General features: G+C 43.2%; 1 protein-coding gene across 8 annotated transcripts in view; it reads right to left on the bottom strand.

The window, feature by feature from the left end:
* Window positions 1-26,647, bottom strand: part of arb2a (ARB2 cotranscriptional regulator A) — a 549,148-nt gene that overhangs the window by 506,124 nt on the left and 16,377 nt on the right. For all 8 annotated transcript variants that reach the window (XM_073066451.1, XM_073066442.1, XM_073066462.1 and 5 more), the window contains exon 4: window positions 20,489-20,589. In XM_073066451.1, the coding sequence (XP_072922552.1) occupies window positions 20,489-20,589 (101 nt within the window). The remainder of the gene's footprint in view (window positions 1-20,488; window positions 20,590-26,647) is intronic.

The raw sequence follows: 26,647 nt of genomic DNA, 5'->3' as shown, positions 1-26,647 counted from the left end.
AATATTCTAACTTGCGTTACCATTTAACCACAGAACTCTATCATTATCAGTAAAAACCTTTGAGAATGCAAAGACATTCAGAAAGAATACCAGTACTTTGCAGAAGGTTGATGAATAGTAACATCATTAACAGTTTGATACTGTATAAAACATTTTATAAAGCAGGATTTTGCAAAACAAACTAAAAGAAGGGAAATTACAACTATAAAGGAAAGTTCAAATAAACAATGCAATAGCAATCCAATTCTACACAGAAATACTTTAACCTAAGCAGTTAGTTTGGAGTTACAGTTTCCCATTTATTCTACTGTGTAGTAGCAACTGATCAGATTCATGCACACAATGGAGCTGTAACTCAAAGCTGCATCATCTGCAAGTGTCACTGAGTACAAGTTGAAAAAAACGTTTTGTGGTTACTTTTTTCACATGAATTCCACAGTAGGATAGCATGGTTTGCACAACACTTTACAGTACAGATGACTGGGTTTAATTCCTGCCCCTGCCTGTAAGGCATTTGTATGTTCTCTCTGTGACCACGTGGATTTCCTCCGGGTGCTCTGGCTTCCTTCCACAGTCCAAAGATGTATCGGTTGGTTGGTCAATTGGTTATTGTAAATTGTCCCATGATTATGCTAGGACTAAATCAGGGGATTGCTGAGTGGCATAGCTCGAATGGCCAGAAGGGCCTATTCCTCACTGTACCTCAAAAGATAAATAAATCAATAAAGTGCTTTTTTTAAAAAATTCAGCATACTCTTTGGTAGTGATCTATTAATTCCATAAAGGCAAATTTGAATTGGGTTGACTTTATTTCTTACATCTTTCATATACATGAAGAGTTAAAATCTTTATGTTACATCTCCTTCTAAGTGTCCAATATCCAATTTATAGTCATTTATAATAAATAGTATGTACAACAAGACAGTCAATGTAACAAGGAAATACAATTGTATCAGTATGAATTAATGAGTCCAATGGCCTGGTGGAAGAAGCTGTCCCGGAGACTGCTGGTCCTGGTTTTTATGCTACGGTACCGTTTCCCGGGTGGTAGCAGCTGGAACAATTTGTGGTTGGGGTGACTCAGGTCTCCAATGATCCTTGGGGCCCTTTTTACATGCCTTTCTTTGTAAACGTCCTGAATAATGAGAAGTTCACATCTACAAATACACTTGGCTGTCCACACCACTCTCTGCAGAGTCCTGTGATTGAGGGAAGTACAGTTCCCATACCAGGCAGTGATGCAGCCAGTCCAGATGCTCTCAATTGTGCCCCTGCAGAAAGTTCTTGGGATTTGGGGGCCCATCCCAAACTTCTTCAACCGTCTGAGGTGAAAGAGGTGTTGTGCCTTTTTCACCACACAGGCAGCATGTAGAGACCACACGATATCCTTGGTGATGTGTATTTTTTGCTAACTACCAACTGAGATATGTATTTAAATAAATTGACAGCAAGAATATTTTTGTTTTATTTTAATTAGAGATACACTGCATAATAGGTCCTTCCAGCCCTTTGAGCCAAGACACCCAGCCACCCCCGAAAACACATATTTAACCATAACCTAATCACTGGACAGTTTACAATGACCAATTATCCTACTAACTGGTATACATCTGGACTATAGGAAAAAGCCGGAATACCCAGAGAAAACCCATGCTTTCCATGGAGGAGAGGTAAAAAGACTCCTTACAGAGGATGCTGGGGTTGCACTCCAAACTCTGACACTCCGAACTGTAACAGCATTGTGCTAAACGGTACACTAATGTGACTACTCCAAAGGTAAATCTGTCATCTTGCAAAGTACTGGATTCTTTAAAATATCTTTCCCTAATTGAAATGGGTTGTCTGTAATGGGCTGTTGATCCTAAAGTAATAATGCTGAGATACATCCTGGTATGCACTGGAACAGATCTTCACTGATGTAACCTGGGGTGATCGGATGTTTCACCCCACCTTGTGCCCTTCATCCCTGTCTCTGACACTGCTCTAATAGCTCCTGGGAGACCGTTTCGCTGAACACATACGCTCGGTCCGCCAGAAAAAGCATGATCTCCCAGTGGCCACACATTTTAATTCCACGTCCCATTCTCATTCTGATATGTCTATCCATGGCCTCCTCTACTGTCAAGATGAATCCACACTCAGGTTGGAGGAACAAAACCTTATATACCGGCTGGGTAGCCTCCAACCTGATGGCATGAACATTGACTTCTCTAACTTCTGTTAATGCCCCTCCTCCCCTTCTTACCCCATCCCTGACATACTTAGTTGTTTGCCTGTTCTCCATCTCCCTCTGGTGCTCCCCCCCACTCCTTTCTTTCTCCTGAGGCCTCCCATCCCATGATCCTTTCCCTTCTCCAGTTCTGTTATCACTTTCGCCAATCACCTTTCCAGCTCTTAGCTTCATCCTACTCCCTCCGGTCTTCTCCTATCATTTTGCATTTCCCCCTCCCCCCACTACTTTCAAATCTCTTACTATCTTTCCTTTTGGTTAGTCCTGACGAAGGGTCTCGGCCCGAAACGTTGACAGCGCTTCTCCCTATAGATGCTGCCTGGCCTGCTGTGTTCCACCAGCATTTTGTGTATGTTGTTGTTTGAATTTCCAGCATCTGCAGATTTCCTCGTGTTAGCTCCTGGTATTTGACTGTCTTACATTTCAGTCTTCCAAGGAACTGTCAGTTCTACCATGACCACCTACCTCGAGGTTTCAGACAGAATGACCATGTCAGGGATGATGATGTAATAAACTCCAGGAACTTTAATTGCTAGCCAAGATTGACTTTCAGTTGCCAGTCAGACGCTTTGCCGAGTAAGCCTGCTGGTGATCTGGACTGGGGCTGTAGTTGATCTCTAGCTTTGACAAAGGCTATGGGTTTTCTGGGTTAGCTGAGGTGCCCACTAGTGTTAATGGCTGAGTGGAAACTTTGTGTCACTGTCTTCAGCAGCTGGTCATGGCACCAGTGGTAGTGACCTTCTCCTAGTGCTTTTAGGGAGCTGCTAAGGATATGTTCCAGAGTCCCTCTGCCAGGGCAGATGGTGCTTCACTTTTGCTCCAAGCAACAAGGTTCGCTGGACTAGGCAGGGCATTGTGGGGTTTTGCCTGCCAGATGTTGGGCTATTTCAGTTAATGTGATGATGATGAGAGCTGATTTCATTGCTTTGCAAAAGGAGTTAATTTTAGTTGAATTAAATACTTCAAATAAAAAATTATTAGCAGTGATAATGCTTAAGCGCAAGTATGAATTTATTATTTCTAAAATATTTAATTGCCCTAATGTTCATGACTACATCCAGCATTAACTTTCTTCGTGGATTGACTTTCTAACCCACCCCTTGCTTTTCCCAGTACAGGCAGTCCCCAGGTTACGTACGAGTTCTGTTCCTGAGTCCGTCTTTAAGTCGGATTTGTACGTAAGTCGGAACAAGTACATCCGGTATTATTCAGCGTCAGTTAAACGTTTGTCTTAGTATATAGTATATATTTTACCTTTCTATGCATATAAAACACTTACGAAACATATGTATTCCAATAATTAAACCACTGCGTTGCTTAGTAATAATTGTAGCTTACATCAGGGCAGGGCCTTTCACATGCTCAATTATCCTTACTTTATCCGTTATCCTTTAAAATTGTTCCGATCGTTGACCGACTGTAGCCTAACACTTTTCCAATGACCGATGGCGTTTCACCTCTTTCCGAACGCTTTATTATTTCCACTTTATTTTCAATCACGATCGCTTCCCGTCAATGGAACAGAAACACTGCGGGCAGCGGCTCCCGACCTGCACCAGCTCCCGAGGTCCGCTGGGTCCTAAGGACCACAGCACTGAATTCCCCAGGTCCTAAACTGCACCACACTGAGACAAGTTAAATGGGACAAGTGGGGGCTGTGCTGGGTTTGGGTATTTGATCCTCCACAATATTCTGCGTGGGAATTTAAACTGGAGGTGGCAGTTTTTTTTTACGAGGTCAAGTTGCGAGCTTGACATCAACCCGGCACGGATGGTACAGGAGTCACTGGATCGACATCAACCCGGCACGGGAGTGGTCTGTCACTAAATTGAACTCGGGAACCTCCATTCTCTAGCCCGGTGCTGATCTGACTGCGCCACCAGCCGACCGGAACTGGGGGGGAGTCAGGGTGAATCTTACTAAGAAAAATTTAAGCCAAATACAAAGTTAAGCACTCAACACAGTGTCAATGGCAATGACTTAAAATAGCAGACAGCGTAACGATCCGACTTAAAATGGCAGACGGCGTTCTCCTTCCTCTGTTCGTAAGTACAAGTTGTCCGTAAGTCGGACGTTCGCAACTTGGGGACTACCTGTACATCCAAACTGGAGAGCAGCCATCATCTGGGCTTTCAATGATCACCACCAAGGGCTATTGAAAAACGTCTGGTGAGTTTGGGTGGCTGACACCAGAGACTGTCTCCCAACCACAAATTCCACAAAGATTCCAGACCTCCTGTAGTACCCTAAAGGATGAGTTTAATAAATAAGGAAGAAAATCAAAGCTTTGCCAATCAAGCAAATAAAAGTAGGCTACAATTGCTGGTTTTGCCACCATATTCTATTTCAAATTTCACAAGAACTGCATTTAATTAGAGCATAACACCTCTATATTTTGTCTTCATATCCTCTTGCAATAAAGGCCAATATACTGTGGGCATTTCTAATTACTTGCTGTAGTGGCACTTTTTAAATTTATTACTATTTAATTTGAAACTGTTGTTTTAGCACATTTTCATTTTATCTTGTATTTGAAAAAAAATGCAAAATAACCAAAAGGGAAGCAGAAGAAAGTGCAAAAAAAATCACAAGCTGAAGGTAATTCTAAACAAAGATAACAATCAAGGAAGAATATGCATGTCAGTAAGGTCATTCAGTCCTGTGGGTCTGCTCCATTATTCAATAAAACCTTACACCTGGGGACTACATTCCTGCACAAACTCTCGCCATTTCTTTCATACAGTGGATTCTGGTTAATTGGGACACACCAGGACCAATACATTTTGACTCAATTAAGCAGTTGCCTCAATTAGCCAAAGTTTAATGGGAATAGTTAAAAAGGTATTAAAAAAGACAAACTACCATTTAACTGAATAATAAATTGTATATGTAAATGAAATACAGAACAAATTAAAACATTGTCAATATTACTACAGTACTACAAAATTATGTATGAGTTCTTAATAGTTATCAATGGAGGAATTTAGCACTGGCCACCATGTTATTTTGATTTCTGTAAATGAACAAAATTAGCGCAGACACCTCATGTAGATAGTGGACTACCTTCATACAATGCTTTCAATTATTGCATCTACAGATATTCAACTTAATTGTAACATTCAAGATGATTGTTGATTCTATGTAGTTCTTAACTTGTTGAAGTAGTGAAATAGTATCATTTTCACTCCTGGTCATTTCTGGCATCTCCAAGCTTGAATGCTTGAAACCGCAGTGAGCAAAACAATTCTGAATTGTCTTTGCTTATTTCTCACCAACTATCAGTGACAAAAATCACTGCTTTATGAATATGAACACATGCAACTGACTCTATTTAAAAACTGTTTATTCTAAGCACGGTGTAATGTCTAACAGCCATACAAATGCATGCATCTGACACAAGCAGAAACTGTTCGGCAACATTATCCTTTCTCAATTAAGTAGCATAGTGTCCCAAGTAAATGAAGGGAATCCCTACTATTTTCTTATTAATTTTTGTTCTTCTTAAGCAGCTGCCTCGATTAACTGAAGACTCGATGAACATTAGGAGACAAGGTGAAGGAGAATCCTAAGGGATTCTACAGATATGTTAACAGCAGAAGGATGGAGTCAAAAGAGATGAGGAGATCTTAAAATATATCTTCTGCATCTGTGTTCACCCAGGAGATGAATACAGAGCCTATAAAAGTAAAGCAAAATAGAATCAACTTCATGGATTCTATAGAGGAGGAGGTGTTTGCTGGCTTGAGACAAATTAGGATGGATAAATCCCCAGGGCTTGACACGGTATTCTTTCCAGACCCTGCAGGAGGCAAGCCCAGATATTGCTGGAGCCCAAGCAGAGATATTTAAATCATTCTTAGCAACAGGTGAGGTGCCAGAGGATTGGAGGATACCCACTGTTGTTCCACTGTTTAAGAAAGGCTTTGAAAAAAATCCAGGGAACCATAAACCGGTGAGCCTGAGATCAACAGGGGGAATGTTACTGGAAGGTATTCTAAGGGACCGGGTACAAGTATTTGGATAGAAATGGGTTAAAGATAGCCAGCATGACTTTGTGCATGGTAGGTAATAGGCATCCGTTAGTCATGTGAGACTATGGATTTGCGCCTTGGAAGGATTCTAGGGCGCAGACCTGAGCAGAGTTGTATGGGAGACTCGCAGTTGCCCAAGCAGCAAGCCTTCCCCTCTCCATGCCACCAATGTTGTCCAAGGGAAAGGCACTAGGACCCAAGCAACTTGGCACCGGTGTCGTCGCAGTAGAGCAATCCTACCAGTGATCAAAAGGTAGGCAACCAGCACTCATCTTCTGCATTTGTCTCAATGTTTCAATCTCTCTCATCACTTTAATAAGTGAACAATGGAAGCTTTAACCAGTGAAATGGAGTCAAACATCTGATCGCATCTTGTCCCACAGACCTTCTCACCACGAGGTTCACACATGCTGCCTCTGCCTCCCAAAATCCTCTTGGAGACTGTGGAGCACTGGAACACCCAAATGATCTCTAGACTGCAAATCACATTCTCCAACAGTTCCAGAAACAAAAAATGAATGTAAAAGACATAAAATAAGAGAAATATATGATTTCCTGGTCTATCCAGAAGATGTTGACTATGGGAGTATTGTACACAGGCGTCATCTTGCCTGGAAGTAGGGTGAAATGTCATTTTAAGGGGTAAATACAAGCAGGCTTTTTCCACTGAAGTTGGGTGCAACTACAACTAGAGTTCTTGGGTTAAGGGTGAAAAATGAAAAGTTTAAGGGGAACATGAGGGGAAACAACTTCTCTCAGTGAGTCACGAGAGTGTGGAACAAGCTGCCAGCGCAAGTGGTACAAGAGAAGTCTGGATAGGTACACGGACAGTAGGGGTATGGAGGGCTATAGACTCAGTGCAGGTCGATGGGAGAAGGCAGTTTAAATGGCTCAGCACAAACTAGATGAGCCAAAGGGCCATTTTCTGTGCTGCATTTTTCTTTGACTCCATGACTCTAACCGGAATCCACTTTATTGAAAATAAATCCATTGATCTCCTTTGAATATACTCAGCAACTTAGCCTCCATTGCTCTTGGATAGAAAATTCCAAAAATTCACTATTCTCTGGATGAAAACATAACTTTTCACATCTATCTTGAAAAACCAACCTAATATTTTGGGAACTGACAACCATGCCAAGGGAATCATCAACCATACATTTACCCTGCCAAGCCCTGTCAGAGGTTTGTACAGTTCAATCAGATTGCTTCTTATACCACTGAAGTCTAGAAAGTGTAGGCCTAGTATACTTCAGTCTTGTCTTATATAACAAACATGCCACTCCAGAAATCAATTTGTGAAGCTCTTGCCCCTCTCTATCTTACAAATAAATTCTTTGTTACGTAGAGAAGCCAGTGATGTTCACAAATTTCTCTATATTTACAAAGGGTCAGTAAGATGATCACTACCAGCTTTTAATAATTTTTAAACCCATAACTCCTTTCTCTGTTGTGAAATGCATTTATCTGAAGTTGAAAATATATAGCAATTTAAGAGTAACTGACGACACTAGAAGACTTGTACTGACTCTGCACAGCTCAGCAAGATAAACTGCATATTACTCACAAGATCTGCAGCACATCCTGTGCCATTGCTCAGGTACCAGTAATCTCATAAGCAACCACTTCTACGAATGGGTATTTATTTCCCTGACTGCCTTTGGGGTGAAATGGTTTCGACTCTCCTTGGCCACAGTGGTTTAGTGGCTGAGATGTCCTACTGTCACAAACAATAGTATATGTACTTTTCCCATTAATCTAGATCTGTCTTCGCACCATCCCTCAACCTCTAACCTTAGCTAACAAAAACACCCTTAACACAGAAACATAGAAAACCTACAGCACAATACAGGCCCTTTGACCCAAAAAATTGTGCCGAACATGTCCCTACCTTAGAAATTACTAGGTTTACCCATAGCCCACTATTTTTCTAAACCCCATATACCAAGGGTCGGCAACCCGCGGCTCCGGAGCCGCATGCGGCTCTTTCATCTCTGTGCTGCGGCTCCCTGTGGCTTTGGAAAATAAATGATGAGTATTTAATTAAAATGTATTTTATGTTAGTTTGTTAGTTTTTGAAATGTAATTCTAAATTTGAAGATTATGGTGATCTTGTACAATCTAAATAATGTGTGTTTTTTGTCGCTATTAATATACGTCACCACTGCCAATGCCTGACACCTGCCAGTGCGCGATTTCTTTAATTTTTCGATCCAAGGTAGGCTAACTATGGAGAATTCTAAAAAAAGAAAAGTGACTGAAGAAAACAGAACGTTTAATGAAACGTGGGCAGATTCATTTGCTTTCACTGCTGACGAGACTGGTTTACCGGTATGCTTAATATGCAATGAGAAACTAGCAAACGACAAAAAGTCAAATGTCGCAAGACATTTCCAGAATAAACATGCAGCCTTTGCTCAAAAATATCCGAATGGAGATGAGAGAAAAAAAGCCGTTTCGGAACTGATGCAGAAGGTTGATCTGAGCAAAAATCATTTCAAGAAGTGGATGAAGTCTGGAAAATCAACTACATATGCTAGTTTTGTTGCTGCTCAGGAAATAGTCAGGCACGGGAAGCAGTTTACGGATGGTGAATATATAAAAGAATCTTTCATTAAGATTTCAGAACATCTATTCACGGACTTTAAAAACAAGAGTGAAATTGTGCAGAAAATTAGGGATATGCCCCTCTCTGCAAAGACTGTCAAAGACAGAACCATAAAAATGGCAGAAGACATCACAAGACAGCAAATTAAAGACATCAATTCAGCTGTGGCCTACTCAATTGCCTGTGACGAGTCTAAAGACAAAGGTGATATTGAACAAATAGCGCTGTTCTGCCAGTATGTAAACTCTGCCGGGCCACAGGAAGAAATGATTGAGTTGTTACCTCTAAAAGGCCAAACATGGGGGGAGGACATCTGTGAGGCTGTCTTGAATTGTTTAAGAGCCAAAGGAATAAAGACCACCCACCTGGTGTCAGTAGCTACTGATGGGGCACCAAGTATGACAGGAGCGCACAAGGGGTTTGTGGCTTTACTGCAGAAGTCGCTGGACAGAAAGCTGCTGACTTTTCACTGCATCTTGCACCAAGAGGCACTGTGCGCTCAAACATTTCCTCCGGAATGCACAGAAGTAATGGATGTTGTCATTCAGATTGTCAATAAAATAATGGCAAAAAGTTTAAATCACCGTCAATTCCGTTTGTTACTGGACGAGCTGGAAAGCGCATATTCTGATCTCCTGCTGCACAACAAAGTCCGGTGGCTGTCCAGAGGGGAGGTGCTGAAATGCTTTGTCGCGTGTCTGGAAGAAGTGAAAACTTTCCTGGGCAGCAAAGGGCTCACCTTTCCTGAGCTGGAACAGCCAGAGTGGCTGGAAAAGCTACACTTCATGGTAGACATGACAGCGCACCTGAACACGCTGAACACAGCTCTTCAGGGGAAAGGACGCACAACCCTGCACATGTTGGAGGATGTTTTGGCATTCGAGCGCAAGTTGACAGTGCTTGCCAGAGATTTACAGAAAGGCACATTGTCTCACTTCCCCAATTTGAGAGAGTTCAAACAAGCTCACGACATGATAAGTTCGGAGTATTTACATTCTGCAATCATCGCAATGCAAACATCGTTTGGGAAATGCTTCTGTGAGTTCAGAGAGGAAAAAAACACATTATCCTTCCCGGTCACTCCCCTAAGCATCGATCCATCCCTACTGAATATGACTGCATTGGCAGGTGTGAGTCAACCTGATCTTGAGATGGAACTGGCCAACATAGCCGACAAAGACATATGGGTGTCCAAGTTTAGACGCTTTACAGCAGACCTTGAAGATGTTGCCCGTCAGAAGGCCGTTCTTGCTCAGAATCACAAATGGAGTGATATTGAAAACCTCCCCAAACCGGACAAACTTGTGTTCGAAACATGGAATGCTATCCCCGACATTTATGTAAACATTAAAAAGTATGCACTTGGAGTCCTGGCGATCTTTGGATCCACATATGTATGTGAGCAGGTGTTCTCCAACATGAACTTTATTAAAAACAAACATCGCGCACGCCTCACAGATGACAGCTTGCGATCCTGTGTAAAGATGAAGGTGACGTCATACAGCCCTGATGTGCAGACACTGTGCGCTGAGGTCCAGGAGCAGAAATCCCATTAACCAAGTATGATAAATATTTTAATTGCCTATTATTTTACGTATATTCATATTTTTTCATTGTTCAGTGAAATAGTCCTTTTATTTTTCAGGTTGACAGCTGGCTGACGTTATTTTTGGTTTGCTGCCGGCGGACAATTTAAGTTCGGCGTTTTTCATAAATACAAGAAGGATTCAAATAGACATTGAGTATTTTACTTAAAAGTAACCTTCAACCCAACGTCTTTTTTTCGGAGTTCAAAATGTTTTTGTTGCATGCAGAAATGTAATTTTGTTTTCTCTGCAGGAGTTCATCGATTTCATAAATGCAACACATTATAGTTTGTTTATACATAGCATAAAGGCAAAAAAAAACGTTGTATGCAGTGTTATTTCATTTTAAATGTCAAACGGGTTTTGTGGCTCCCAGTGTTTTCTTTTCTGTGGGAAACGGGTCCAAATGGCTCTTTCAGTGGTAAAGGTTGCCAACCCCTGCCATATACCTATCTAAAAGTCTCTTAAAAGACCCTATTGTGTCCTTAAGTTTTCCCTCACTCTTTCCTGTTTCAGTCATTACTGCAATTTTCATGTTACAGTGCCAGATGATTAAATCCAGTTATGCAATTTCAATAGTTATAATATCTATTTATTTATTGAGGCACATCACGGAACAGGCCCTACCAACCCTTCAAGCTGTGCCACCCAGCAACTCCTAATTTAACGCTAGCCTTATCATGGGACAATTTACGAGGAACAATTAATCTACCAACTAGTACGTCTTGGCACCGTGGGAGAAACTGGAACTTAATGCTTTAGGTGTGAAAGAATGGTTCCACAGAACTGAACATTTATAAATGAACATAAGGACATAATAAATAGGAGCAGGAGTAGGCCATCTGGCGCATCGAGTCTGCTCCGCCGTTCAATAAGATAATGGCTGATCTGGCCATGGACTCATCTCCACCTTTCCGCCTTTTTGCCATAACCCTTAATTCACCTACAATGCAAAATCTATCCAAACTTGTCTTAAATATTTTTACTGAGGTAGCCTCCACTGCTTCATTAAGCAGAGAATTCCATAGATTGACCACTCTCTGGGAAAAACAGTTTCTCCTCATCTCTACCCTAAATCTACTCTCCTGAATCTTAAGACTATGTCCTCTAGTTCTAGGCTCACCTACCAGTGGAAGCAACTTTTCTGCCTCTATTTGATCTATCCTTTTCATAATTTTATATGCTTCTATAAGATCCCCCCTTATTCTTCTGAATTCCAGCAAGTACAGTCCCAGGTGACTCAATTTCTCCTCATAGTCTAAACACCTCATCTCTGGAATCAACCTGGTGAACCTCCTCTGCACCGCCTCCAAAGCCAGTATATCCTTCCTCAAGTAAGGAACAGCCTTACCAGTACCCTGTACAGTTGCAGCATAACCTCCCCGCCCTTAAATTCAATCCCTCTAGCAATGAAGGCCAACATTCCATTTCCTTTCTCAATAGTCTGCTGCACCTGCAAACCAACTTTTTGTGATTCCTGCACAAGCACTCCCAAGTCCCTCTGCACAGCAACATGCTGCAATTTTTTACCATTTAAATAATAATCTGCTCTTTCATTTTTCCTTCCAAAGTGGATGATCTGGCATTTACCAACACTGTACTCCATCTGCCAGACCCTTGCCCACACACTTAACCTATTTATATCTCTCTCAGACTCTCTGTATCTTCTACACAATTTGTTTTTCCACTCAATTTAGTATCATCAGCAAATTTAATTACACTATACTCGGTCCCCTCTTCCAGATTGTTAATGTAGCATACTTTAAATGAGATTGCACTGACATTTCAAACATCTTTACTGAAGCAAGCTAGTTCAAGTGAATGTTTTGATCCTCATATCCAAGGAACCTCTATTTAACAACAGTATTGTGAAGATTAGCTCTTTGAATATACAAATACCGAGGTGACCAGATTTGACAACATGCCAGTGTCATGATGCTATTCTGTTTTTCACTGACTTGAGCTTGCTAACTTCCAATCTGTAGGAACTGGTTTTTGTTATGATCCCAGCCCCCTCCTTCCTGAGAATCGCAAGACTGCTATTAATTTGGGTCTGGGACCCAGGAAATGAGAGAGAATCCTCAGAAAGACAAAGCAATGGATTTTGACCGTTGTTTCTTGGAGACACCTTTGTGGATTGCGACTCTATGCTACGTGCCAACTATCAGGGCTACGTGGACACCCTCGGGCAATGTGGGGTGGGGATTGTATCACCCCACCTTGATTGACATCTACAACTCTGCAAGTCAAGATAAAAAGGGGCTACAGGAGGCAGTCCCCTAGCGACGCACCAGAAGGAGACACCATTGCTCATCGCTCCCGTGATAACGGGAAGCTATTCGGAAGCCACGTGTAGTTCGTTTCCCCTAGCCTGGGGAACGAGTGGCTGATAACACCGAAAAGGACTTCGAACTGACAACGGGGAACCCACACTCCCGATTCAACGATTTGAGTCCAAAAGGCTGGCAAGTTTATTTTCTCACCAAAAATCTCTCTCTCTCCAACACGTGAAACCCAGCGGTCCCCAAAAGGCAAAAAGCCTGCATGAACTCGAGAGACTTTGATATTTCCATCGGACAATATTTTTACCCCTAGACAAACGATAGAGCTACTTCTTATTGTTGATTATTACTATACCCGCGCTTTAGATTGAGTATTGACGACGTATATTATCTGAATGTTTGTATTAACCTTACTTTTGTGCCCCTTTATAAATAAAAACATTTAAAAGTAGTACCATCAGACTACAGCGGACCTCTCTATCTTTGCTAGTAAGTGACCCAGTTACGGGGTTCGTAACATTTTCAAATTTAATATTATTTTGAAAGATGACAACCAGTGCATCTGCCATCACCGAAGACAAATTCAAAATCAGGTTAATACAGATCATCAGGTTCTAGAAGTTTATCACCTCTCGGTCCCACTGACATCTTACTGATGATAATTTCTTGGACCTCCTGATTCTCTTGAGATTTGTTATTCCTCCAGCACAGAGGTTCCCAACCTGGGGTCCACTGAACCCTCAGTTAATAGTAGGGGTCCATGGCAAAAAAAATGGTTAGAACCCCTGCTCTAGTACATTTCTTCTTCTCTGCAAGATATTGGGATATTACGATAATCTATTAAGCAGCTTATGAGGATTAATGGCACCTAACGGTGATTCCTTTGCTTGCATCTTCGGAAACAGCTCTATTTCCATCTTTAATATCTCTATTTTTTCCCTTTCAGGGTTCCTTTGAAGACCCTGACCAGGAATTACACACTAACTACAGTTCTTTGCAGGAATGGGACCCACTCTTGGGATTTTATGAATGGCTGTTGTTCGGCACGCCAAGGGCTCAGCCTAAGAGCTTTGCTCGTCTTCAGAGGGCCGAGATCTCGTGGCTCTGGAGACGGGTGGATCGAAGGTCGCTGTCACAGCAGGAGACTGGTGTGTCGTCGGTGGAGTCGAAAGATCTACGGCTGTGTGCCCAGCAACTTGAGATCTTTGGGCACAGAGCAAAGAAAAAGAAACGCAACGGATTTTTAACATCAGAAACCAGGGAGTTGTTTGTTATGTCTCCTCTCTTGCTGTGAAACGGAGACAGTGTGTGTGTGTGTGTGTGTGTGTGTGTGTGTGTGTGTGTGTGTGTGTGTGTGTGTGTGTGTGTGTGTGTGTGTGTGTGTGTGTGTGTGTGTGTGTGTGTGTGTGTGTGTGTGTGAGAGAGAGAGAGAGAGAGAGAGAGAGAGAGAGAGAGAGAGCGCGCGCGCCCCTGTGGTATGTCGAATACCAGGTGAAAATGTGGCAGTCTTGGGGGAACTCCCCTCTCCCGCAAAGTCACATCTGCCAGAAGTGCTTGCGGCTGGGCGATCTGGAAGACCGTGTGAGGAATCTGGAGCAGCAGCTGGATGACCTTCGACTCATAAGGGAGAATGAGGCAGCCATAGATGAGAGCTACAGGGAGGCAGTCACACCAAGGCTGCCGGAAGCAGGTCGTTGGGTGACAGTCCGAGGGGGGAAAGCGAAGGAGAGTAGACAGGTAGTGCAGAGCACCCCTGTAGCCATTCCCCTGAATAATAGGTTTACCGTCCTGGATGCTGTTGGTGAGGACCACCAACCAGGTGTGAGCCACGGTGGCAGGGCCTCTGGCACTGAGTCTGACCCTGTGGTGCAGAAGGATGGGACAGAGAAGAGGAGAGCTGTCGTCATTGGAGACTCTATAGTCAGGGGAGCAGACAGGAGATTCTGTGGACGTGAGAAGCAAACCCGCATGGTTTGTTGCCTCCCGGGTGCCAGGGTCCGGAATGTCTCTGACCGGGTGCATGACATCCTGGTACGAGAGGGAAAGCAACCAGAAGTCGTGATACATGTTGGGACCAACGACATAGGCAGGAAGAGGGATGAGGTCCTGAAGTGTGAGTTTCAGGAACTAGGCAGAAGGCTGAAGACCAGGACCTCAATGGTGGCGTTCTCAGGATTGCTGCCAGTACTACGTGATAGTGATGGTAAGAATTGGAGGAAATGGCAGTTAAATGCGTGGCTGAGGAGTTGCTTCGGGGGCAGGGTTTTAGATTTTTGGACCATTGGGATCTCTTCTGGGGAAGGTGGGACCTGTACAGATTGGATGGGTTGCACTTGAACTCGAGGGGGAGCAATATCCTTGCTGGTAGGTTTGCTAGCATGGTTAGGTTGGGTTTAAACTAATTTGCCAGGGGGATGGGACCTGGAGTGATAAAGCAGTGAAAGTAGTGCATGGAGTAAAGCCAGATCTAACATATAGAGAGGCTTTGAGGAAAGAGCAGCAGAATAAAGGGTATAAAGGTAGTAAGGTAGAAGGGCTAAAGTGTGTGTAATTCAATGCAAGAAGCTCAGGAACAAAGGTGATGAACTGAGAGCTTGGATACATACATGGAATTATGATGTAGTGGCCATTACGGAGACTTGGCTGGCACCAGGGCAGGAATGGATTCTCAATATTCCTGGATTTCAGTGCTTTAAAAGGGATGGGGGGGGGGGAAGGGGAGGAGGGGTGGCATTACTGTTCAGGGATACTATTACAGCTGCAGAAAGGGTGGGTAATGTAGCAGGATCCTCTTTTGAGTCAGTATGGGTGGAAGTCAGGAACAGGAAGGGAGCAGTTACTCTGCTGGGGGTATTCGATAGGCCCCCTGGTAGCAGCAGAGATACCGAGGAGCAGATTGGGAGGCAGATTTTGGAAAGGTGCAAAAAAAAACAGGGTTGTTATCATGGGTGACTTTAACTTCCCTAATATTGATTGGCACTTGATTAGTTCCAAGGGTTTAGATGCGGCAGAGTTTGTTAAGTGGGTCCAGGATGATTCCTGTCACAGTATGTTGACAGGCCAACTAGGGAGAATGCTTTGCTAGATCTAGTATTAGGTAACGAACCGGGTCAGGTCACAGATCTGTCAGTGGGTGAGCATCTGGGGGACAGTGATCACCGCTCCCTGACCTTTAGCATTATCATGGAAAAGGATAGAATCAGAGAGGACAGGAAAATTTTTAATTGGGGAAGGGCAAATTATGAGGCTATAAGGCTAGAACTTGCGGGTGTGAACTGCGATGATGTTTTTTCAGGGAAATGTACTATTGTCATGTGGTCGATGTTTAAGGATTTGTTGCAGGATGTTAGGGATAAATTTGTCCCTGTGAGGAAGATAAAGAATGGTAGAGTGAAGGAACCATGGGTGACAAGTGAGTTGGAAAATCTAGTCAGGTGGAAGAAGGCAGCATACATGAGGTTTAGGAAGCAAGGATCAGATGGGTCTATTGAGGAATATAGGGTAGCAAGAAAGGAGCTAAAGAAGGGGCTGAGAAGAGCAAAAAGGGGGTATGAGAAGACCTTGGTGAATAGGGTAAAGGAAAACCCCAAGGCATTCTTCAATTATGTGAAGAACAAAAGGATGACAGGAGTGAAGGTAGGACCAATTAGAGATGAAAGTGGGAAGATGTGCCTGGAGGCTGTGGAAGTGAGCGAGGTCCTCAATGTATACTTCTCTTCGGTATTCACCACTGAGAGGGAACTTGATGACGGTGAGGACAATATGAGTGAGGTTGATGTTCTGCAGCATGTTGATATTAAGGGAGAGGAGGTGTTGGAGTTGTTAAAATACATTAGGCGGATAAGTCCCCGGGGCCTGATGGAATATTCCCCAGGCTGCTCCACGAGGCAAGGGAAGAGATGGCTGAACCTCTGACTAGGATCTTTATGTCCTCGTTGTCCACAGGAATGGTACCGGAGGATTGGAGGGAAGCGAATGTTGTCCCTTGTTCAAAAAAGGTAGTAGGGATAGTCCAGGTAATTACAGACCAATGAGCCTTATGTCTGTGGTGGGAAAGCTGTTGGAAAAGATTCTTAGAGATAGGATCTATGGGCATTTAGAGAATCATGGTCTGATCAGGGACAGTCAGCATGGCTTTGTGAAGGGCAGATCGTGCCTAACAGGCCTGATAGAGTTCGTTGAGGAGGTGACCAGGCATATAGATGAGGGTAGTGCAGTGGATGGGATCTACATAGATTTTAGTAAGGCATTTGACAAGGTTTCACATGGTAGGCTTCTTCAGAAAATCAGAAGGCATGGGATCCAGGGAAGTTTGGCCAGGTGGATTCAGAATTGGCTTGCCTGCAGAAGGCAGAGAGTTGTGATGGAGGGAGTACATTCAGATTGGAGGTTTGTGACTAGTGGTGTCCCACAAGGATCTGTTCAAGGACCTCTACTTATTGTGATTTTTATTAATGACCTGGATGTGGGGGTAGAAGGGTGGGTTGGCAAATTTGCAGACCACACAAAGGTTGGTGGTGTTGTAGGTAGTGTAGAGGATTGTCGAAGATTGCAGAGAGACATTGATAGGATGTCAAGTGGCAGATGGAGTTCAACCCGGAGAAGTGTGAGGTGGTACACTTTGGAAGGACAAACTCCAAGGCAGAGTACAAAGCAAATGGCAGGATACTTGGTAGTGTGGAGGAGCAGAGAGATCCGGGGGTACATGTCCACAGATCTCTGAAAGTTGCTTCACAGGTAGATAGGGTAGTTAAGAAAGCTTACGGGGTGTTAGCTTTCATAAGTCAAGGGATAGAGTTTAAGAGACGCGATGTAATGGTGCAACTCTATGAAACTCTAGTTAGGCCACACTTGGATTACTGTGTCCAGTTCTGGTCGCCTCAGTATAGGAAGGATGTGGAAGCATTGGAAAGGGTACAGAGGAGATTTACCAGGATGCTGCCTGGTTTAGAGAGTATGGATTATGATCAGAGATTAAGGGAGCTAGGGCTTTACTCTTTGGAGAGAAGGAGGATGAGAGGAGACATGATAGAGGTGTACAAGATATTAAGAGGAATAGACAGAGTGGACAGCCAGCGCCTCTTCCCCAGGGCACCACTGCTCAGTACAAGAGGACATGGCTTTAAGGTAAGGGGAGGGAAGTTCAAGAGGGATATTAGAGGAAGGTTTTTCACTCAGAGAGTGGTTGGTGCGTGGAATGCACTGCCTGAGTCAGTGGTGGAGGCAGATACACTAGTGAAGTTTAAGAGGCTACTAGACAGGTATATCAGAATCAGAATCAGAATCAGACTTTAATCGCCAAGTACCTATGCACATACAAGGAATTTACTTCCGGCAGATGTTGTCTCTCTGCTCATAACAATAATAATGATAAATATAAATAAAAATATAGATTATACATACAGGTAGTGTAATCCAAGTAATAGTTAGCCGACAGTTAACCAGCAGTTAACTGTTTAGCAAAGTGACCGCAGTAGGGAAAAAACTTCTCCAGTGCCTATTAGTCTTAGTCTGGAGGGATCTGAAGCGCCTACCAGACGGAAGCAGATCAAACAGTCCGTGTGCAGGATAGGAGGAGTCCTTTATGATGTTCCCCGCCCTCTTCTTCAACCTGGAAGAGTACAGGTCCACAATAGAGGGCAGGGAGGCTCCAATGATGCGCTCGGCAGTCCTCACTGTGCGCTGTAGTCTGGTGGGGGGTTATATGGGAGGCAGGGTTTGAGGGTCGGCACAACATTGTGGGCCAAAGGGCCTGTAATGTGCTGTACTATTCTATGTTCTAAAAGTAGTCTTTGAGGTAACTGTAAGTCTGCGTCTTTGCTGTTGCTTTGCTCACGTTTGAGTGCTCGGTAGCAGGTGCCAATGCTTTTTTTTGCTGCTGGGGGGAGGGGGATTGTTGCTTGCTGCCGCTCACGCACGGGAGGGAGGGGAGCTGGGGGGTACTTTGGGGCTCTAACATTTAACTGTCATTCATTCTTTGGGGGGCACTTCTCTGTTTTTGTGGATGGTTGCAAAGAAAAAGCATTTCAGGATGTATATTGTATACATTTCTCTGACATGAAATGTACCTTTGAAACCATCCTGTGAGCACCATTTCTAAAAACAGCTTTTAATTCCTGAATCATTTAGTTACCTAAATAGCAAAATAACACTTGGCAAAATTTACCTGTGTGAAAACTTTGTTTTGAATTTTTTACGTTATTTGCAATTATTTTTTTACTCTGCTTCTGTCAAAAGTAGCCTTTAAATCATAATTTCTTATACTGAAACAAAAATATCAAAATAATATTGGTAACTGCACAGTGCAATATACCGCTTGCTGTTATTTTGTACTATTGTTGCTGACAACAAATTTAAAGCAGGCTATTTTGGGATTTACACAAACAAAACGATGCAACAAGCAGTACACAAGGAATTTCACATGACACTCAAACAGATCACTCACTGTTGCAAGTTTTGCTATTTCTAGCTTTAAGTTCTTTGGAATTCTCAGCTTATCAGACATGCTGGACATATTTTTAAATTACTCTGAAGAGCTAATTCTCCAAATCAGTGGTCAAATGCAGAGATCAGTTTGAAATTAAAATCAATTCTTGATTTACTCTCAATAATAGACAAAAAAACAAGAGCACGTGTGTGCTCACTCTCCCAATATTTACTCCAGGTCAGACATGTGTTATGTGCGATGAGAAAACCATCGGGAGATGGGGTCCAGAGTTGACCTCCCCGTGAACTATGCTGCTAACGAGAGAGAGATAAAGAGGGGGAGAGGCGCCATGCTACACATGCTGACAATGAGAGAGACACAAGGATTTAAAATTATGGCTTCTTCACTGATTGTTTACTTTACTTTCAAGGACTCTGCCTGCTTGTGTGAATCCTTGCTGACACAGCAGAGTGATGCCAGGTGCCTGCTGACACAGCAGAGTGATGCCAGGTGCCTGCTGAGACAGCAGAGTGATGCCAGGTGCCTGCTGACACAGCAGAGTGATGCCAGGTGCCTGCTGAAACAGGAGAGAGTGGCCAGTATGATGGACATGATCAGTTGATGGATGGCTGGTACCCCGGCTGGGAAGATAAAAGACGGAGTCTGCTGAGACACAGGCAGACACGCCACTGGACACTGAACGAGTGTTGTGCACCCACAGGAAGGTGGGGGCTTGGAGAATTGATTTGGGGGTATCGGTCAGAGGCTCATAGTGTGTGAAGGCAAGCCGGTGGGGGCTTGTGTGTGTGTCCACCCTCGCCTGGGTGACGAGTCCACCACTGAAGAATGGTCTAGCCGGGAACGGAAGGGTCATAATCGATGACCACAACAGTACAACGGAACAAGAAAACAACGGAAGGTTTGCCTGCTGCAGCTGCTCATCTCTCTCTCTCTCTCTCTCTCTCTCTCTCTCCAACGTCACAACAGCAACTACCTCAACCCAAACTGAACTGAACTAAACTCTGCATTATCTTAAGACTATTCATTTACCCCTAGACTACGACAGAGCTTGGTTTTGATTCTTATTCCTATACTTCTGTATTTATCATTGCTAACCTGTTTTATATGTATATTTGCATTTTTGATACTGTATTACTTAGTTTACTAATAAACACCTTTAGTTACAGTACCACCAGACTCCAACGTATCATTCCATTTCTGCTGGTTTGGTAACCCGGTCACAGGGTACGTGACACATGCTTAAGACAAGGAGAACAATTCTAAACAATCTAGGCATAACCCATGTCAAGATGCAGGAACTTACTTCTCCAAGGGCCTCATAACGTTTCTGATTCCATCTCTGCATATCTTCATGGAAATTAAATACATAAGGTTCCCCAGTTTTCGTATGTCTTAACTGTCCCTCTGGACACAAAAAAAAACATTTTGTAATGTAACTCCACAGGATTTCATTTTTAAGTCAAATAGATAAACACAAAAATTCAACATGCTCTAAAATTCAATAGAAATAATCATGCATTTTAATACTTTGACTTTTTCTCCACATGGAGGAAATTCAAAAGTTACATTAGGTCTAAGACACAAAGTTGTAGATCTCAGTCCATTCATCATATCAGTCACTGCATAACATAGAACAGTAGAGCACAGTTTGAGCACCTTCAGCCCATGATATTATGCCAGATTATATAAACCTACTGTACAATCAAAATCTCCTCCGTAGCCCATAACCTTCCATTTTTCTTTCATTATGTGCCTGCCTATTTAGTTGCCCTTTAAATGTACAGTATTGTTTACAGATCAATAAAGAAAAGATCACCCCCCCTTGCAGAGTTCCCTTTATTTTCTGAACAAGGTAACACTGACAGACTTGAAAAGGCTTCTACTCAGAATCACAATAAAATCAATGCTCGACATTTGGATATTGGTTATACAAAATACAGCAACCAATTGCACTAGTGCACATCAGCATAAAGGAAGGCCTCGGAAACACTGTCCTGGTAAGTAACATTTGAACAATAAAAGCACCATGCAACACATACCATTGATATTCAGTGTTGCCAATATCTCCTACCATCAATTACGTGGAGGTCTTTGAGGCTATGAGTGATGCTCAGATGCTTTTTATTCTGTGGTGAATGACATGTCTTGACTTCAATCCATCACAATAAATATCAATCCCTTCATCAGCAGTGCACAACTACAAAGCACAAAGTTACCCTATATGGCCATTGTGACAGCATCTTAAACACCACCAGCTCCAGAAGGGCAAGGGTGGCAGACACATGGATTCAATACTACCTGCAGGTTCCCCTGCAAGTCACACATCCTGACTGGGAAACATACCATTGTTTCACAGATCTCTTCCCAACAGTAGTGTGGGGTCTTTTGCTGGTTCAAGGCAGCAGCAAGCTGCCCTCTTCTCAAACACAATTAGAGATGGACAAAATATAAATTAGAACAGTAGATCACAGTATCAGCCCTTCAGCCCAGGATATTATACCAAATTATATAAACCTACTCCACAATCAAACTCTCCTCCGTAGCCCATAACCTTCCATTTTTCTTTCATGTGCCTGCCTACTTAAAAGTCCTTTGAATTTTCCTTTTGTCTCAGCCTCTCCAGAACCCCATGCAAGTGGCCCCTAAACAACCTCTTACATTTCTGATGTGCATTTCCCAAAGTACATCTGCTTCCCATTTACTCTCCAATGTTCCTAGCCAAGACCATTGTCATTTGCCCTCCCCCAATTAAATATTTTTCCCTCCAAGATGTACAAAAAAGCTGAACGAACTCAGCTTTTTTGTACGTCTTGATTTGACCACAGCATCTCCAGTGCACTTTGTGTTTACTTTTTCCCTACAGTTTGCTCCTTTCCCTTTCCAAGGTTATGTTAAAGGTCAGAGAGTTGCAGCCACTGTCTTCAAAATGCTCACCCACGGAAAGTTCTGTCACCTGACCAGATTTATTGTGCTAGTACTAGATTCAGTATTGGCCTCTCCTCTGGTTGCCCTGCTTACATACTGTGGCAAGCATTCTTCCTGGACGCACCTAACAAATTCTGCCCCACCTAAACCTTTTGGCACTAAAAAGGTACCTATCAATATTAGGGAAGTTGATGGGAAGAGGCAATTTAAAAGGCAGCAGCTATGGAAAAGAATACAGTCAACGTTTCAGGCCAAGACCCTTCAGCAGGAAGAGTCTTTTGTTCCCTTTCCAAAATCTGGATCAGATTCTTAAAATCTCATTGGAAACCAAATGTTTATATCTATCCTGTCGCATTCCATCAAACTTTTAAATTTCTTTCTATATCGCACAATAATAACCAACATTGAAACCAAATATTGGTTTTGGGGCATTCTGATTCTCTATTATTAAAAAATATGCAGGGTAAGACAATAGATCTGGGGTCCACAGATCCCTTGCTCAATGGCATTGGTCCATGGTGTAAAACAGGTTGGAAACCCCTGCAATATATGAATGTTGATTGATGGTCATTGAAAACTTCAGGATGAAATCAGGGAAGACATTAAGTGGTCATTTCCTGTATAAACATATTGCTAAATGAATATCCTTGCTAATTAATGCAGAGTTCAGGACAGGTCTATTTTGTCATTTAATATTCTGGCTAGTTGCATATTCGGGGAGCATCCCTCAACATTATAACAACAAAAATACATTTTGGACTTGAGATTCAGCAGATGCTGGAAATCTTGAGCAACACAGGCAAAAGCTGGAGGAACTTAACAGGTCAGGTAGCAGCTATGTAGGAGAATAAATGAATATGGTTCACCTCTGTTCTAATGCAAGTATCGTTAAATTCTCATATAACTGGTCACAGTTCAACATGAATTGTTTTTATTTATACAGTGCACAATAAAACAGCTGAGGAATCTTAACAAACAAAATTTGCCACTGAAAGCATCAACAAACATGCCGTTGTTTTACAGATTGTCCTTAAAAAAGACCAGATAGTTAAATGGACAGGTTTAGGATGAGAACTTACTACCTTACTACAACGAGTTCCATCTGAGAGTCTCAACAGGGCCAATAACATCAGACTGGTGTGGGCTGGAAATTGGTATCATCACAGGCTGCACCATCTCAGTCATCCTTTTCGCCCTGGCAATGAATATGCTGGTAAAATTTGCAGAGCCAGAGTGTCGAGGCCCGAAATCAAGATCTGGGATCTGCCAACCACCAATACGAGCCTTCATGGATGATCTGACTATCACTACAGAGTCAGTGCCTGGTGCTAGGTGCATTCTTAAGGGGCTGGAAAAGTTGATGAGGTGGGGAAGGATGTCCTTTAAGCCTGCAAAATCAAGATCTGTAGTGCTGAAGAAGGGGAGAGTACAGGAGAAATTTTGTTTCTCTATTGAGGGCATTCCAATTCCTGCCATCACAGAAAACCCTGTTAAAAATCTTGGAAAGGTGTTTGATGTAACACTCAGAGATAAAGCAGCAGTAAGAAACATCTGTGGGGAATTTGAACAATGGTTGCAAGAGGTTGACAGGACTGGCCTTCCAGGGCGGTTTAAGGCATGGATTTACCAGCACAGTGTATTACCAAGAACCCTCTGGCCACTGCTTCTCTATGAGTTTCCAATTTCCACTGTTGCTGAATTAGAGAGGGTAGTCAGCTGGTTCCTGCGAAGATGGCTGTGTTTATCAAGGAACATCAGCAGCATCGCTCTGTACGGGAACAACTGCAAACTGACGCTCCCCCTGAAATCCATCGAGGAGGAGTTTAAGGTTTTGCAAGCAAGAGAGGTGCTACAGTTCTGGGAATCTTCAAGGTTGCCGGAGAAAGAGCAGCAGTGAGAACTGGAAGAATGTGGAGAGCAGAGGCTGCAGTGGAAGAAGCTGAGGTGTGACTGCGCCACAAAGTGCTGGTGGGGGCACTTGCCAAGGGAAGAGTTGGACTTGGAAGCCTTGAAGTCCCCCATTTTGACAAAGTACAGGGGAAAGAGCAATGAGAACTGGTCCAGATTGAAGTAAGGGCAGCTGTGGAGGAGGAGAGGTCCAGCAGAGCAGTGGCAATGAATCAGCAAGGAGCCCGGACCAAATGGGAGCAGATGATCGAGCGAAAGATCACGTGGAACGATCTCTGGAAGGTGGATCCACACCACATCAAGTTCCTTATCCAGGCTGTTTATGACATCCTTCCTAGCCCATCCAACCTGCACTGCTAGGGCCTTGCAGAATGACCAGCTTTCCCCCTCTGTGAGAAGACCGGTACACTAGAGCATATTCTGAGCTGCTGTCCCAGAGCTCTTGCCGATGGCTGTTATCAGTGGTGGCATGACCAGGTCCTCCAGACAATTGCTGAGATGATCTGCAGCACCCTTAACATCTGCCGGAAAACAAGTCTGGTCAAGAATACCTTCTGCTTTGTCAAAGAGCAGGAAAGACCAACAGAACACCAGAAAGCAACCAGGTTGCTCTTCACTGCGCAGGACTGGAAGCTAAAAGCAGAGCTGGGAAAACAGCTGCAGTTTCCTCCCCACATCACAGAGATTACATTGTGGGCCAACATTGTGTTGTGGTCCGACTCATCGAAGCACGTTCTTATGCTTGAGCTTACCGTGCTGTGGGAAGAACGCATGGAGGAGGCCTACGAGCGGAAAAGAGCCAAGTATGCAGATCTGAAGAACAACTGCCAAAGAAGAGGCTGGAGAGTAAAGTGTTGGCCTGTGGACGTCGGGTGTCATGGCTTTGCAGGCCAGTCACTCTGCGAGGTATACACTGCACTTGGAATCACGGGAGAGAGAGGAAGGAGAGCCATTTCTACCACCACAGATGCAGCAGAGAAAGAGTCAAGATGGCTCTGGATAAAGAGGGCAGATCCATGGGTTGCTGCTAGGGCACAGGCTGGGGCCGGGGTGAGGATGCATGATGGTGAAAGACCCAAAACACCTGACGACCCCAGGCAACATCACTGATGATGTGCCCTAGCTTAGCATCATGCATTTGTTTCTGTAAGAACTACTTTAATGGTTGAAAGTATGGTCATTAAAATAAAACCAATTGAAATTGGGGACGATTGGAAAAGCCATATTTGGGGAGTGTTATCTCTAAGTGCTAACGAGTTGGAGGACACTACAGATACAGAGAGGGTAAACACACTGAGAGAATTGAAAACAAAGATAAGGAGGACCCAAGGTGGATCACAGGGATAAGTGGTAAATGGAATTCTTGTGTGAGTTTGCTTTTCGTCAGCAACTGTTAAATTATCTCAGGGCAAAAGATGACAGACAACCTAAATTCATAAATTTATCATCAAAGTATGTATATGTCGCCACATACTACCCTGAGATTCACTGTATTGCAAGTGTTCACAGTAGACACAATACAATCATGAAAATATACAATGAAAAATTAGTTAAATTTAGAATGATAAATGAAACATGGACCTTAACAAATAAACAGAAGAACCAAGTGGCCTGATGTGATGTAGTCAAATATCAGCCAAAGGGTAAGGAAGAAAGTCCACAACATGGGCCAGAGACAATGACTTCAGTCTTCCTAGACGTCCAGTCATCTGCTACCCAATGCTGGATAGTGGACAAACAGTATGACGAATCAAAGACATTCTTGGGGTTGGGCTCATGTTGTCAGCCACCCTGGTATGTTTTTAAGATAACAGGAAATAAAGGGACACAGAGAGAGTTTCAGCATTTGTATTTTTTTTATTTTCACCGAAGAATAGATCTTTAAGTGTTGGAAGTTAACAATCCTGTAGTGGGAAGAATTCCGATGTAGCTGACATTTTGACTATAACTAAATAGCAAAAAAAGAGGAGATGCAGGAGCTGGATAATGGTGATTTGTTCTGTGAGTAGTCATGCCAAAGGCTGTAGTATGTCAGATGTATAAACAGCACAATCACAAAGCAGATCATGAGTAATTCTTCATACCGTCTCTAATTGCCCGATCAAACCTTGACATATTGATACAATTAGGAAGAAAGCACATCAGTAGCAACACTTCATTAAGAGTTTGAGGAGTTTTGGTATACCAGCAAACACTCTAGCAAATTTCTACAGATGTACCATGGAGATCATTATAACTGGTTGTATCACCATCTGGTACAGACGCTCCATTGTAGAGGATGAAAAAAAGATGCAGAGGGTTGTAGGCTCAGCCAGCTCCATCATGGGCACTAACATCTCCATCAAGGACAGTTTCAGAGGTAGAGGGCACTGAAGACCCACACTCAACATCTTAGAAATAGACTCTTTAACTTCACCATCAGATTTCCATGAGTCAGATGGAAGCTGTAGCTGAAGACAGCCTGTCCTGGGATTAGAGGACTGTGTATGTGTGTGCGTGGATACATGAGAGGGAGGAAGGGAGGAAAAGATGCACTGTTGTTGCTTGGCATGTTCTGTTTTGTTTTGTTGTCTGTGTTGTTCTGCCACAATGTGTAGTGGCACTTGCAGCCTGCCCCCAACCCATCATC

This window comes from Hemitrygon akajei, chromosome 2 (genome assembly GCF_048418815.1).
Source record: "Hemitrygon akajei chromosome 2, sHemAka1.3, whole genome shotgun sequence".
NCBI lineage: Eukaryota > Metazoa > Chordata > Chondrichthyes > Myliobatiformes > Dasyatidae > Hemitrygon > Hemitrygon akajei.
This window is presented reverse-complemented; position numbering and strand designations above follow the sequence as displayed.